The following is a 16,219-nucleotide window of genomic DNA, read 5'->3' as shown; positions in this document are numbered from 1 at the left end:
CTTGGCCGATACAAATACTGATATGGATTGGTTGTTTTCAAGCCAGATCGGATCATTTAACTTCCAAAATTTCCGGGGTAGTGACAAGGGTAAAAATATATATAAAATCAGTTTTTATTGAAATTTAGGGAGTAAAACTGTCCAATTAAGATCGATACGGATCAATCCGCATCGGTATCGTATCACTATCGGTATATCGATACCGATTATCAAAACCCTGTTCTGTAGGTTGTAGGCTGTAGCTAATGATTATGTAATTTTTAGAATCGTAGAGGGCAGTTACGTCATTAGAAGAGTTCACGACCTATTGGAGTGTGGTTTCCAATTACTGTTGGAACCCTCTGGTTCACTTTTTGAAGAACAGGTACAGCTCCGGAGTACTGACTCCGGACTCCGGACAGGAACCGCTCGGACTTCCCGGAGGGTTCCTCGCTTTGTTCTGTCTCTCTCTCTCTCTCTCAGAATAAACCCAGAAAGAAGAATGGCGAAGCGTGAGCTCTCCAGCACCTTGAAAAATTTGAAGGTAAGACAGCTGAAGAAAAGGTCATTTTTTAACCCCTTTTACTTACCATCGTTGTCCTTGATATTCCTATCTCTGAGAACTTAGTCGAAAGTTAATCTCAAACTTGCTTGATCCTAGACTGTCATATCTTCTTTCTTCCACTGTCCCATTAAACTGTCATGGTACTCCGTTGTGATATTTACTTTGAATTCATTTTCTTCCCCTAGTTTATGCAAAGGGCAGCTCAGAAAGAGGAGAAACAAAAGAAAGAAGAAGATGAGGTCAAACCCCACGGCAATTTCGTCTCGCCTAACACCCACAAGAAATGGTATCATCTCTTCACTTTTTCCTCCCCTCACTTCCCCCCTCCTGTGGTTTCCGTTTTCGCATTTTTGTTTTTCTAATCTTTCATTCAGTACTTGTTGCATACACTTATATCTTGATTGACTGCTTCTTTGTGCATATCACAGTATGAAAATGCAAGCTGGGAGATAATTAGGTATTCCAAAATGCAAAATTGAAGTTGCCCGAAAGATTTATTTTGTTTATACACTCTCTCTGATGTATTGCATTTAAAACTGGGATAGGGGAATTATGTCTTCCAATTTCCATTAAAGGTTATGTTCAGGGACCAAGTAAAAGGAAATTTGGTATGAATAAGTAAGAACATTGAGATTGCTGGTTTGTTAAGGTTATTTTCAGAAGAGATAATTTCTAGAGATTTGGATAGTTGGAAAGAACGGGTGGCTTTATAAGGTTACTAGTTTCTGTAGGATTTGATTCTGATCAAAAGCTTAAGGAGTCTACGGTATTTAAAACAAAGCATATGGTTAATGGGGTATCAATATCTCTGCGGGTTCAGGTTGTTTTTTTTGCAGATGCTGTTTTCTGGTTTTGGGAACACGGATTGCCATGGTAAAAAATGATGGGCTATTTATGGAGTTTGAACTAGGAGTTATTGAGTTGATTAAGGATGATTGACGAAGGTCTCAGGAAGTGGTATTTATGGTGGATTGGTTTTCTCATTGCAGTAAAATTGTAGTTCCAAACATAAAAAAAAACAATATAATTCTAATCCGTTGCTTGTCTAGGGAGGGTATAGTGTTGTTTCTGATGTAATTTTCAATTCTTTTGGGTTGTAAGGTGCTCTTAGTTGAGGCCTTGTATTGGATGCATTTGCATTAGTAAAATTTCTGTAGTTCTTGCTTATCAGGAAAGGAGAAAAAGGGGAGGGGGGAAATGTGAAGGGGAAATAACATAAAGGAAGAGTAGTAAGTCAGTACCAGAGAAGAGTTGTGGTAGAACAATCGAAGAATGGAAATTTCATCTGGCCTGCGTCTACAAGTAACAATTGGTTGACAGGAATATGAAAATTATAATTTTGCAGCATTTTGAAACTATTTGTCAAACTCTAGATTTCACAATATGCTTATTCATTGTTATACATGGGGATAGGGGGACAAAATGGTTTTATAGTATTTTAGATAAAATTCTTATTCTTAGGTTTTTATGGGAACAACTTTCAAAGAGGGCTATTTCATGCAACAAGTGCCTATCAATGATGATCAAGCGTCTAAGCGCTCAGAGCTAGATGTCCCTAATCTATTCATGTGCCTTCTCATCAAAGAGGAAGTTATCGATTGCTTCTGATTCCCAGGGGCTAATCATGTTCAAGATAATCCAATATAACAGCGTAGTTGGCTTACAGAAAGGCAAGGTCAGTACTATTACAAAAATGTGGAGCACTGATTCAGATCGAGCAAGGCACCAGTTCTATATGGGGTCCCAATAGAAGTTTGGAAGAGTTTTTGAATCTGTGATGTATCTTGGCTAACCAAGCTGTTTAATAAGATTATGTGCACAAGGAAAATGCCAGATGAATTGAGAAGTATTATGGTTCCAATTTATAAAATAAAGGTGATCTTTAGAGCTGCAATAAATATAGAGGCATAAAACTAATGAGTCTGATGCAGATCGATCAGCATGTGCCTGGTCCAAATTCTAGGTTATTCAAACCCATTGATTTCTGCCCCAAAGATAGGTGTCTTCCAGCAGCATAAAAGGGGATTTACTTCCAGAATTGAAGTCTGAGATCGACCAATTATTTAAGGAGATATTTTCTGTCCTGTTTCCTATTATATCGAGCAGTTTATTTCCAGCACATTATGAGGCGATTGATTACTTTGAAGACTGCCATTAGCATTAGCCAGCCTGTCATGGAGGGATCAACTCTATTGGGAGGATATTTCATGATCAAGTGGGTCCCACATCCAGCTAGTGAATGCAAATTGGAGATTCAATTGCCAATACATGGAGGACTCCTACAGCTGTTATAATTGGGCTTATTAGATAGGTTTCTATTGGGATTTGTTTCTGTTTTACTAATAAACTTATATGTAATCTAAAATTAGAAGGTTAGTTAGGATTTAATTTCCTAGATAGATTAGGACTTTTATTGGGTTTTCTTTATATATAGTTGTTATTGCCTTAGCTAAGGGCGATTGAAATAATGAAAATTGGAAGTTTACTTCATGAAGCTATGCGATTCAGTTGAGAGCTGAGATGCCTTGACAGGGTGAGAAACCTATGGGTGAGAAGCCCGGGAGAGAGTGAGAGACTCAATCCAGGTGTCTTATTATATTCCTATTCCTATCTTCCATTTTCTCTCTTTTCTGTTTCTTTGGTCAACTTCTGAGTGTGTGTGAAGTTGATTTCGAGATTTGCTGATCTGTTAAAGACCATTCGAAGGTGTATCTTGAATTCTGAAGAAATTATTCTCTGTAAGATCCTGTCTTGGGGTTGTTTTGCTTAGTCAAATACAGCCTTACATTATTTGGTATCAAAGCCTACCATGGCCAGCCACGAGGTACCAGAATTTTACTATGAACCTGAGCTTGACCTTCATCACACCAAGGTGGTCGTTCAAATGTTCAAAACTCGAGGGCGAGTTTTTCTTAAGTTATGGGGGGGGGGGGAGCTGATGCAGATCGACCAGCATGTTCAAACCCATTGATTCTGCCCCCAAAGAGAGGTATTGTCCAGCAGCATAAAAGGGGATTTACTTCTAGAATTAAAGTAGGAGATTGACCAGTTTGTTAGTCCGTGGATAATATGTAACCACGATAGAGGGACTGACTCTTCCTTTCTCTCTCTCTTTCTTTTCTTCTTACTTTGTTTAGTTTTCCTATTGGTACTAGGACTTATGATAGTTTACTTGGAGTTTGTTTTATTTCTATTTTCTATCTTTTGTTCTTTCCTAGTCTGAATAGGAAAGCCTCTTGTAATATGTTTGCTGGCTATAAATAAGATTGGAAAGGGAGGAGACTACCATCGGTTGTTAGTCTCTCTGGTAGCCTCCCCACTTGGTTCTCTCCTATTTCTCCATTGCTGGTTCTTGTCTCTGGTCTTGTTACATGGTATCAGAGCAATACAACTAGTACCTTCTCGCTTTCAAAACCTGGTTGATAGTTTTCTTTCAAGCTTTTCTAGATTTTGGTTGCAGCTACCATAAAGCTGCTATCTACTTCAAGCTGCCATAGTTATTGATGAATATGAATTAAACTAGGGAATTCTCTTGTATCTACAGAGGGTGGGCCTTGGTGCAACGGTAAAGGTTGCTCCATGGTGACCAAGTGGTCACGGATTCGAGTCTGGAAACAGCTTCTTTGCGAAAACAGGGGTAAGGCTGCGTACATTATGACCCTCCCCAGACCCTGCAGTGGCGGGCGCTTCATGCACTGGGTACGCTCTTTTTTATTCTCTTATATCTACACTGCTGCATTTGAAGATTATGGTTTTCAAACATCAAAATTCAAGTTTATGAAGAATTTGAAGCCTGTGATATGGCTATTCTGCATTTTCTGTCTTTCTGGAATTACTTTTTCCTCAGCCAGTTGATTGAAGCCATCTTTTGAGGTCTGATTCCATCTATCAGGAGGTACACTCAATCCAATTTCTGAGCCATCCTGTGGTCTGGTCTTCTGCACTTGGATTTCTTCTTCTGACTGGCAGTACCCTGTTTTATGGTTACAAATCAGACCCTTTGATTCTCTAATTACTTCTGATCTGCACCACTGATCAGACTAAGATTTTGGGAAGTTGTTACCCTATCTGAATACCTGCTTCAATCAAATTTTTAGGTCATTCTGACCTACTAATTGCAAGATATTATTTTAATTAAAAATTCTGGGTTTTCCCTCACTGTTGGCCTCAATTTTGTGGTCTCCTCTTGCTGTTTATAGACAATGTCCACATTCAGGCAGTCCTGGTTTATATCCATTCTAAGGGGAAGATGAAATATCTTACTGATGATCCCTCTTCTGTTGATCCTAAAGATACTGCTTCTCTCACGACACATGAAGACTGGATGCGTGAGAATTCCATACTTAAGATATGGTTATGGAATAGTATTGATCCTAATATCGCTGCCAATGTTTTGTTTCATACCATTGTAGAAGGTGTTTGGAATGATCTGAAGGAAAGTTTCCCTCATGAGAAAAACATTTCTCACACTTATGAGTTGTATGGATTATTCAATTGTAAGCAGGGTGGCAAATCCTTGAATGGATATTTCAACAGTTACAAGGGCCTTATTGAAGAACTCTAGGTGCACCAATCTCTTACTACTGATCTGGAGCAGTTGAAGTAGCACCGTGCTGAATTTTATGTTGCCAAGTTCCTTGCTGGTCTTCTTCCTGATTATCAGTTTGTCAAAAGTCAACTTCTGGCCTATGAGAAAGTACGCTTTGTGAATGAAACATTCTCTCGTCTTCTATGCACATCTACTGCTTCCAAAGTTGAACCTTCACCATCTCTCAATGTAGGTTCAGCCTTTACTACTAGTAGAGGATGGCCCCTCCAAAAAGGACGAGGTCATGGCCAAGGGAGGGGCCGTGGCCGTGGGACTAGTGGTTGTGGTTCCGGTGGACAATCCTTTGATAAAGGTTCTCGCCAATGTTTTTGTTGTGGCAAGCAAAATCATACTGTTGATACATCTTGGGCCAAACATGGCCGTCCTGAATGTGCTAATGAATTGGTCAACACTGCTATGACTGATAACTCAACTGAGTGAGCACTTACTATAGACACATTATTTGCATTTGGAGCTTCCTCCACTGTGTTTGTTTCCCCGAGATGATTACAATCAAATCCTCAAACGTCTACTACAACTTGAGGCAGCTACTACTACCATAGCCACACTAGCTCATACAGGCTCTCCTCTATTCACTACCACTACTCCCTGGGATCATTGATTCCGGAGCCTCCTCTCACATGGCTGGTAAGGCTAATTTGTTCTCATCTATTACTAAACTTCAACAATCTCCTCCTGTTATTCTTGTTGATGGCTCCTCTACACAGGTGATAGATCATGGTACTATTTCTCCTACTTCTTCCATGACACTATTATCTGTTCTTCATGTTCGCCAACACCAAGTAGTGTCTCCAATGCTTCAATATTTGCATGGCAACATATAATTCCAGATCATAAGTGGAGTAACGCTTCTTGGCATTGTCGATCTGTTCATTGTAGAAGGCTATAGGGTGGCCTCCTTGTCTAAGTACACCTCCAATACCGATGTGAGAAGCATCTGTGGCTACCTTGAACATACAATCAAAATCTGGTGACCGGAGCATAGGAGCCTCAGTCATCTGCCATTTAATAAGATTGAATGCTTTGGTTGCAGCTGGAGTCCATTCAAACTTCTCTTTCTTTGCCCCTATGTGTTCAGTAATGGGTGTCATGATGATGCCGGTACCAAAATAAGGTGATAATTACCCAACAACAACTAGGATCACTATCCCACCCACAACAAGAACTTGTAACTCACGACCAGCAAATTATCACCAGATATAACCCCCTGATATTGGGTTTAGAATAACCCCAAATTCAGTCCAGTTGAAGAGAAGCAGCAGAATTTCCATTCCCCCAAAACAAGATAAAAGATCCAATGGTCGGATCTCAAGTTATTAGCACAGTAACAAAATAGAAACTAGCTTTCAGATTTAGAAATGATAATATATCTCAGCATCCATATGGCAGAATAACATGAAAACGTGAATGTAACCAGCACTCCATAACTAGTTCATCAAATGTAAAAGTCAAAACAATCCAATGGCTAGACACCTCGGATTAGCAGCACACAAAATTAGTAACTGAAGGTCAGATTTAGAAAGTACCAATAGTCATCACTCATCAATCCGCAGGACACATGTTCCCATAAACCAGTCGAATTCACCTTTTGAGGCAGTGATACAACTACAACAACTCAGCCTTATCCCAACCATGGTTCAAGATCTCGGTTTCGGACCTGGTTTCGGCCAGGCAGAAAACCGAGTTGCATCGAGATTTCAGCAAGTTGGTGCATTATTTTTGAACTCGAAGCCTGGTTTCAGTGGGTTTTTGACATAGTTAGGTCATGAAACTTGGAATACAGCCTATTTTGGGCCTTTTAAACACAATAACGATATCAGATTTTGAAATATCAAAGTCCAAATATGAGTTTAACTTCGGACCCTAGGTTGGTAGGCTATGTCGTACTAATAGGCCCTATTCTACGCATAATTAGTAGTAGAAAGCATACAATTAATGTAAAATACTGAGATAATACCATAATCTCGTCGAGATACGGAGATAATACCGAGATCTCGAGTCGATGTTGTTTCCTTAACTTGTCCTCTGTCTCATCTCGGACCTTCAAAAAACTAAGTTATCTCCGAGATCTTAGTGAGACCTCGTTCCATGATCCCAACTAAATGGGGTCGGCTACATGGTTCCTTGCAAAGACGAAATATTAATAATATAAGTTAAAGGAAAGGAACACAACAATAACAACTACAACTCAATCTTATACAAACTAATTGGGGTCAACTACATGGGTCCTTGCCCTCCAATCAGCTCTATTCGATGTCATACTTGAAACAAGACCTATACTATGCATGTCTTTCCACTTCTCCTAGGGTCATTTTAGGCCTGCCCCCTAGCTCTTTTAGTACCTTCAATCTGAATCAAGTCACTCCTTCGAACTAGAGCATTCGAAGGCTTCTGTTGAACATGGCCATACCACCTCATACGACTTTCTCATAGCGTATCTTGAATCAGTGCTACTCCCAAATCAGCTCTAATATGATCATCTTATTTTATCCTTCCTGGTTTTGCCACTCATCCATCTCGACATCATCATCTCCGCTACACTTAGCATATTTTCATGACGCTTCTTAACTGCCCAACACTCCGCGCCATATATTATACCCAGTCTTATGACTATTCTGTAAAATTTTCCTTTAAGCTTTAAAGGAATTCATGGATCACATAACACTCCGGATCTATCTCTCCAACTTAATCCATCGTACTTTAATTCTCTATGAGACCATCTTTTATATCACCTTTCTTACTGATACTAAAATGATCACTTTGCGGAATCTCTAGCTCATCATTATCTTTCTCAGAGTTACTAAAGTTACACACCATATACTCCGTTTTTGTTTTACTTATCTTAAAACCTTTTGATTCTAAGGTTAATCTCCATAACTCTAGTTTGGCGTTAATTCCAACTCTTGTCTCATCCACCAAACAATGTCATCAGCAAAAAGCCTGCACCGAGGAACCTCATCTTGGATATCTCTGGTTAAATCATCCATGATAAGCGCAAACAAATAAGGGCTTGAAGTTGATCCTTGATGTAACCCAACTGTAATTAGGAATTCACTACCTTGACCCCCCCCAGTTCTTACACCAGTCACTACACCATCATACATATATTTAATTATGTCTACATATTTACTTGAAACACTTCTCTTCCATAGCACATGCCAAATTAAATCTCTAGGAACTCTGTCATTAGCTTTTTCTAGGTTAAAAAAGATCATATGGAGATCCTTCTTGCTCTCTAAATCTTTCCACGAGTCTCCTAAGTAAGTAGATAGCTTTTGTTGTGGATCTTCCTAGCAGAAAACCAAATTGGTTCTTCGAAATAGTGGTCTCTTTTCTCAGGTGCTTCAATAACCCTCTCCCGTAATTTCATAGTATGACCCATTAGTTTTATGCCTCTATAACTATTGCAACTTTGGACATCGCCTTTATTTTTGTAAGCCCTAGTGTTTCTCCTCCATTCATCTGGCATTCTTCTAGTACACAAAATCTTATTAAACAACTTGGTTAGCCAAGATAAGTCACAAATTCCTAAGCTCTTCCACACTTCATTGGGACCCCATCTGGGCCTGGAGCCTTGGCTATTTTCATATTTTTTAGTGCTTCTTTTACATCAAAATCTTTATTTTACGTATATACCTCTGACAAGGGTCTTGATGAGTAATGCCTTATTCCGGTCCACTATAACTCCGAATGGTTTCATTAAGTAGGTTGTAGAAATAACCATTCCATCTCTCTTCGATGTCCTCGTCCCTTACTAAGACTCTACCATCATCATTTTTAATGCATCTAACATGGTCGAAATCTAGCTATCTTATAGATAGTTTTTCCCCTTCCTTGGTGTTCAGATTGTTATAGAGATCTTCAGATTTCTTTGCCCTTGCATTCCCCACAATCTTCTTAACTTCATATCTGGAAGAATTTTACCTTTTTAGATCTTCTACATCCTTAGTCCTTTGTCATGCCTTGAAACTAGCTTTCTTAGTTTTAATGGCTACTTGGACCTCATCATCTCACCACCAAGTCTCCCTAGGAGAATGATGTCTTCCTTTGATTTCCCCTGGACCTCGTTAGCCACCTTCTTAATACACATATACATCTTGTTTCACATCAACCCTTAGTGTCTCCCTCCAAGTCCCACCTTCCTTTTTTGACCACTTTGTCAGTAAATGACTTCAAGGAGTCTCCGTTCAAGTTCCACCACCTTACCTTAGGACAGATAGGCTCCCCTCTCTTATGATCCTGCATGATGAGACACATCTCCATGACCACCAATCTATGTTGAGTGGTTTAGCTCACCCCTGTAATAAATAACTTCACAGTCCTTACAAAGTAGTCTATTAGGCCTTCTAGTTAGGAAGAAATCTATTTGGCTATTATGATGTCCACTTCTTTAGGTGACTCCTCTCTTTTCAAAGTAGATGTTTACAATGGAAAGATCATAAGCAATCACAAATTCCAAAACTGAGATACCCTCCTCATTCCTCTCACCAAATCCATAACCTCCATGCACACTTTCATAGCCATTATGATCTCTCCCTACATGTCCATTCAGATCACCCCCTATAATAATCTTTCTCCTTAACTAGTATCTTGCACTAATCCATCCAAGTGTTCCCAGAATTGTAACTTTCGTTCAATCCTACTTGGGGAGTGTAAGCACTAATAATATTGACTCTCTCTTTCTCCAACACAAGTTTGATGGATATAATCCTGTCTCCAAGTCTTTTAACATCTACTACATCATTCGTTAGAGCTTTATGCACTACTATGCTCACTCCACTTCTATTACTTTGCTACCCCGTATACCATAGTTTAAAGTCATCTAACTCCTTCTTACCCTTCCATCTAGTCTTTTGAATGCATGCAATATTAATCCTTCTTCTCCTCATCACATCAATCAATTCTAGACTCTTGCCCGTTAAGGAACCAATGTTCCAAGAAGCTAATCTAATCCTACGCTTTTGGAAAAACTTCTTAAGCTGATGTGAAGGTCAGATGGCACAACAATAATAACCCAAAAGGATCAGGAAAAACTAAAAAACTGAGGTCCTGCAGGTCTGGTTTAACCACTGGAAATCTGAGATTCTTCAATTGCTCTTATATTTCATAATCATCCGTGGACTACTTCTTGGAATCCAACAGAGCAGCATGGTAACAGGAGAAAATAAATTGAAATAAAGCGTGGAAGGCTTACTGAATATTGTGGCAAGATGGAATAAAAGGATAGAAGAAGAAAAGGATACATCCTGGATTTCCCACCCAAGCTCCAACTAGCTTCTAGTCAGCCTATTCACTGCCTCTCAAGGCACTACTTCACACAGGGAATATAGCCATAGCAATACAATAGAATTATCATAATCGTTGGCTCTATTGCTGCCCTCTTTTCTTATTAAATATGTAGTTCTATTACGGAAATAGTAGTATTCTAGAACTTACCTCCGATTGGTTAAATGTAATCGTAGGAACAAACAAGTAATAATAAAAGTAGAAACGAATATTTAATAGCATCTGCTCAAGACTTTCTACGCAAGGCATAATAAAGGGGCCTTAATGGGTCCAGACCTGGCCCATTAATTGTGCCTAAACATAAACCGCAAGTGGCTTTAAGTTGCTGGGCTCAATGGGACTCTAAGGTTGGCTGTTTCTTCTTCCTACGAGTGTACTGCTGTTGGAATCTCGGTTCTACATCGGAGGTGTTGGGGATACAATGGTCTTTGTATTCTGTTGCTTGCATAAGTGGGCTGATTCCAAAGGGCTGTTAAAAGGCTGAGGCCTCAAGGAATTTTTTTTAGGGCTATATGGGTATTTAGGTAAATTTACTGTATAGGGTTTCGCTATATATTTGTAGTGAGTGCTTTCTCTGTATAAAATTTGAGAGGTGTGAGGACGAGTGACTGTAACCCTATTCTCCATTGTTAGTGAAACAGGTGTCATCTCACTGTGGGTGTAGGAAATCTTACCAAACCACCTAAATCTTTGTGTGCGACTGTGTGATTTTTTTTTGCGATTTTCATTGTTTTCTGCATCGTTTTAGGTTCTCGTTTTTTCTACAGGAGGATCTACCTCATATAATAACCTCCAGGTATTTTACACTTATACATGAACTTCCAATCTGTCTTGGTCTCCTTCATCTCTCTCCATAAGACTATGTTGGAGTTTCTCAACCCAATGTGCTAGACATCAGAAAAGTCATAGGAAAAGGAAAATAGGTGAGACTATTAGCAGATATCATTTTCGTTTGGATGAGCTTTTTCGCTTATAAAGGTTATTGCCCTCCAAAGTTCTTGTTTTTTTTCCATCCTCGCCACGATTTTCAAACTGATATTTCTTGGAGGAAATGCCTGAAGGAAGCCCCAAATGCTCCACCAGAAGGTATCACTAAAAAAAAAAGGGTTTTTGTCAAATGCCCCCCTGGAAATGCCCGTTTGTCCAAATGCCCCCTTGAAACTTTTCTAATCCTAAACTCCCCCCTGTTTTCAATAAATTGTAGCATTTTGGTCCTGTCCATTAATTTGGGACGTTAAACGTTATTTTTAGGTCATGTAATGACAAAAATGCCCTTGTCACAAAAACCAACAAAAATTAAAATGTAAAGTGACCAAATTGCCCTCATCTTCCCCAAATGGTTTAGGGTTTCAAACTGAAACCCTAAACCTAAACGATTCCACAACTAATCAATTTTAACTCAGCAATTGTTCTTAAAGTTAACTTCCATTACTAAGCTCAGCAATTGTTCTGCAACTATACTGCTCATCATCTCCTCCTGTAGATCTCAAATTCGAATTACCACTGCAAACCACTGAAAAGGGATTCAGAACATGAATACGACCCCAATAGCTCTTTCCTTTCTTCTACCACTCTTCACCTTCCATTATTTTTCTGTATTGAATTCTTTCTAAACTGGGTCTGAAGGTTTTTCCCAGATTTTCTGATTAGGCAGAAACACACATCCATAATTTAGCAAATTCGAATTTGGGAATGATTTTGAAGGAAAATGAAGAAATATGGATGTAATTCAATCAGCATTACAAATTTATTTTTGGGATGGGGTGAATTTTGTTATGAAAATCTTGGTAATGGAACGAATTAATTCGGGTATTGCACAAATTCATTCTATTTTTTTGTTTTCTAAAATCCCAACCCAGCCGAACCCATCTCTCCATTAAATTCCTGCAACTCATCGTCCAAACCCTAGCTATCTCTTCCTCCTCTTCTTACCACTCACCTTTCTAATCCTGGACCTTCTCCTTAGCCTCCAATTCAATCTCTCCTCCTGTACTTTTTCTTCCTCTTGATTTTCATGTTCATCATCAACTGGCCCATCTTCGTTTCTCAACCTCATATAAGAAAGCTTGGTGGTTGAAGCCATTTCAATGATTGACATGATGGGTGCTTTCTTGGGAAACGGATTGATACATCCAGATGAACTTTTGAAGAATGGAGAGATGGGTTTGCTCTGTTTCTCCTCACGGTATCCGATCTCCTCTTTCAGTTCTTTATATTTGGAAATCGAAAGGGAAAGTATGAGAATAGATAAGTTGCAGAAATTGATGAGGGAGGAATTGCAGATTCTGTGAGGTTCAGTTGAGGTTGATGATGATGAAAGAGATGGTCTGCAGGGTCTTCGCCTGAATTTGATTTCAACAAGCCTCCATGGGATGAATCGGTGAAGTTCATATTGCAGAAGAGATCGATTGGGTTTGGAAGATTTTGCAGGGTTGAGGGTTAATGAGGGTAATTTGGTCATTCTATCATATCAAGGACATAATGGTCAAAAAAATCCAGCCGTTTACACATAACGTTCTAGTCTAACGGACAGGACCAAAATGCTACAATTTATTGAAAATAGGGGGGAGTTTAGGATTAGAAAAGTTTCAAGGGGGCATTTGGACAAACGGGCATTTCCAAGGGGGCAAAAAAAAAGAAAGAAAACCTAGGACCTGGGTTTGGTTTAAAGATTAAGTAAACGGGATCAATTTGGTCAGGAAATAGGCCGCAATTGGTACCTAAGAATGAGGGTCTCTGATGGTCATTTCAGTTAGAATTTGTTTCAGAATGTGGTATCTATAGTTGTCATGGCATGTAGATAACCCAAGGCGCCTGGATGCCTAGGTGTCAATGACGCCTTGACAACTATGGTGGTATATGAAAGAATCTTAAACTTGTAAAATTAAGGAAGTTGATTTGTTAAAGACTAGATTTAGAGGTGTTTCAATGGAAGAGTCACGATATGTTGATTTTCTCCACAGTTTTGAATAGTTTTAAAGGGGGCCAGTTTTGCTGTTCAGCTAAAACTAGGGTACTTTGTGAGTTGGATGCCAGGGAATTGGTTCAAGGATCAAAGGTAGGGCTTGTGGGGACTAATGTTATAATCTATGCAGTGAGAACATGCCTATTTTTTATTTTCTTGCCATACCTATACCTGTCTGACACTGACCCATGTGTGCCCTTCTGGACACTTTTATTGTCTTTTTTCCTTTAAAAGGAGGGAAAAAATAATGGGAGGAGATGGGAGGGAGCTTTCTTGCAGGAAGAAAACATAACATATGTAGTGGCATGAAATAAAATTAATGGTAGGAAAAAGTAGAGGTTGGCCGAAAAATCAAGAAATAACAGCAAAAATATCAGAAAATTAATGAGGAAAGGGAAAGGACAGAGATGCCAACAAATGTCTGCAGAGATTTCCAGAATATCATTAGAACTTCAGAAAGAATCCAATGATGAGTATATATAGGCATATAGCTGCATTGGACATCCCAGCTACTGACTAGTATCGTTGGTCTAGAATGGTCTGGCCTCCACTTTATCTTTAAGAGCATTGGACTTGTTGCTATTAGCCAGTTGTAGCCAGCAGCTATCATGAATTGTACGAATTCAACATTGTTGGTACTTGGTAGTGGGTTGCCACCGCATTACTGAGGTAGCTGCTGCCTCAGCTATTGAGTTATTATTTTGCTTCATACTGTAACTATTGTCCAGTGCTGTTTTTATTGCCCATTGCCACTTCTGTAACAGCAACATCAAACTCAGCCTTATCCCAACTTAATGGGGTAGGCTACATGGATCCAAACAAAACAAAGTAGGGAAAACTGAGATCTAACCAAAAAAGGGGAATGAATAGATGGGATAAGAGGGATGGGGAAAGAGATGAGAACTGAAAAACGGAAAAATAAGATGAAAGACGAAAGTAAGAAGAAAGAGGCACAACCCAGTAAGTAAATGAAATTAGTTTGCTTAAACTGAATTGAACTCTGTAAATCATGATTCTATCATATATGGATGATTGAAAGTTGTTGACTATGCTACAAAAGTTGGGGCAAAATGACCTTTGAGCGGCCCACCTTGGAAGGCCTTCCCTTATGGCCCAACCTCATTGTGCCATGTGGACAGATGTGGCTATTCCACCGTTGACTAGAGAGGACATAGTCTGATTAGCCACGTGTCAAATTTCAGAGCATATTTCAATCAAATACTCTCATGTATTCGCATGCATTCCATGTATGTCCATGCACGTCTACTGAACACCAACCACTGTTGTGCATTCTTCCATGGTACTTATTTTTTGAAGCTCTATTTTTCCACTTGGCAAACCCTTTTTGGGCTGAAATTTGCTATGCAAGCAGGGGATCTTGGGGTCTACCTGTCCACAAAATTTGGCCCCAACTGAGTTGTCATGTGGCAGATATTTGGGCCACCTAGGTAGGCCTTCCTATGTGGGTTGTGCAGGATACAAGGCCTCAAAATTGGCATCTTATGGAGATCTCAAATCTGAATTCTGTGCATAGAACACATGGTGGTGGGCTCAACTTTTAACAGATACTTCACCTGGCTAGCTGAGCTGCTTTCTTGTTCCGTCAAGTTAGTACATGCTAGCTATTCTTAAATTGGGTTCTGTGACTGCTTAAATCGACTTTTTAGTACTGCTGCTCTATGTATCTCACTGTTATGTGGTCCACATGCTAGCTATTCCTCAAGTTCTGGGTTCTGTATGTGTAGTAATTGACTTTTTTAGTACTGCTGCTGTATGCATTGTGCTGTTATGTGGTGCATAAATTGTTAAAAGCACACGCAAGTTTCACTTGTCTACCTAATCTGTGCCTGCAGCATAGTCATAATGGAAGGGAGTCCCCATCCAGGGGCATTAAAAGGTCGGATGTCATTTCAAAGTTTTAATCCTTCTATCGATGTGAGTATCAAGGTCAAGTTACTTGAAACTATTTCAAACACTTTTCATTACCTGTGCTTCTCTTCGGGCAATTTTCTTAGTCATATTAAAATGTTGTCTTGGTAGAAACAGAATGAAGAAGTAGCAACTCCTTGTCAATCACAACCGTCGTCCACAAGTACTGGCAATCAAATCAATTCTGATAGGTATATGTTTTGATCTTTAAAGTGGACCTGTTACTATTTTTAGTAATTCCTTGTTAGATTGTCTTTTCTTATGGAGATTTTTTTTTATCTTATTCTTGGCATGAGGGGTCTTCCTTCTGAAGTAGTTCTCTGGGAAGAGGCTAGACAGCTTCTGATTCTCTAATTTCACTTGTTACAGAGAGAATGAATCCTCGCATATCAGATCAGAAGGCTTAAATGTAGGTAGACCCGATAGTGATTCTGATGTAGATCATAAAAGGAAACAGCCAGAAGTTGACAATGGAACACATCCTCCAAATAAATCTCAGAGAAATGTAAGTGATGGAGGTGATCGATGTTCACCAGGTAGCAGTAAAGTCCCTTCCAAGCAACACAAGCGTGAGAAGCTGGACTGGAATGTTCTAAGACCACCAAAGGCTCAGAGCAAAGGGGTTTAAACATACTATGTGATCATTTTAATAGATGTGCGATTTGCTCCACCTGCATCCAGGTTTTTTAAAACTTTAAATCCATAGTATATGATGTTTTATCCTACCTTTAGTGCCTAAATTTCTTTTGCTTAACAAGCTTTTTGATTCTGTTGCTTACTCTTTGGGGGGAGGGGAGGGGGTTTGAATTATTTCATTGGATTATATCTGTAATTTGTTGTTGGTGTAGCAGTCTTAAGAGAAATTGTTGTCCAAGTCCTGATTTGG

General features: G+C 39.3%; 1 protein-coding gene across 1 annotated transcript; it reads left to right on the top strand.

Annotated features, from left to right (window-relative positions):
• Positions 1–368: 368 nt before the first annotated feature.
• On the top strand, positions 369–16,019 carry LOC122657156. Its single transcript, XM_043851928.1, has 5 exons — positions 369–523; positions 730–830; positions 15,258–15,339; positions 15,445–15,524; positions 15,703–16,019. The coding sequence occupies exons 1-5, from the start codon at positions 482–484 to the stop codon at positions 15,959–15,961; spliced, it is 564 nt and encodes a 187-aa protein (XP_043707863.1). The 5' UTR covers positions 369–481; the 3' UTR covers positions 15,962–16,019.
• Positions 16,020–16,219: the final 200 nt, after the last annotated feature.

Source organism: Telopea speciosissima, chromosome 1 (genome assembly GCF_018873765.1).
Source record: "Telopea speciosissima isolate NSW1024214 ecotype Mountain lineage chromosome 1, Tspe_v1, whole genome shotgun sequence".
NCBI classification, from domain to species: Eukaryota; Viridiplantae; Streptophyta; class Magnoliopsida; order Proteales; family Proteaceae; genus Telopea; species Telopea speciosissima.
Note: the sequence above shows the minus strand (reverse complement) of the source record. Positions and strands in the feature narration are given on the sequence as shown.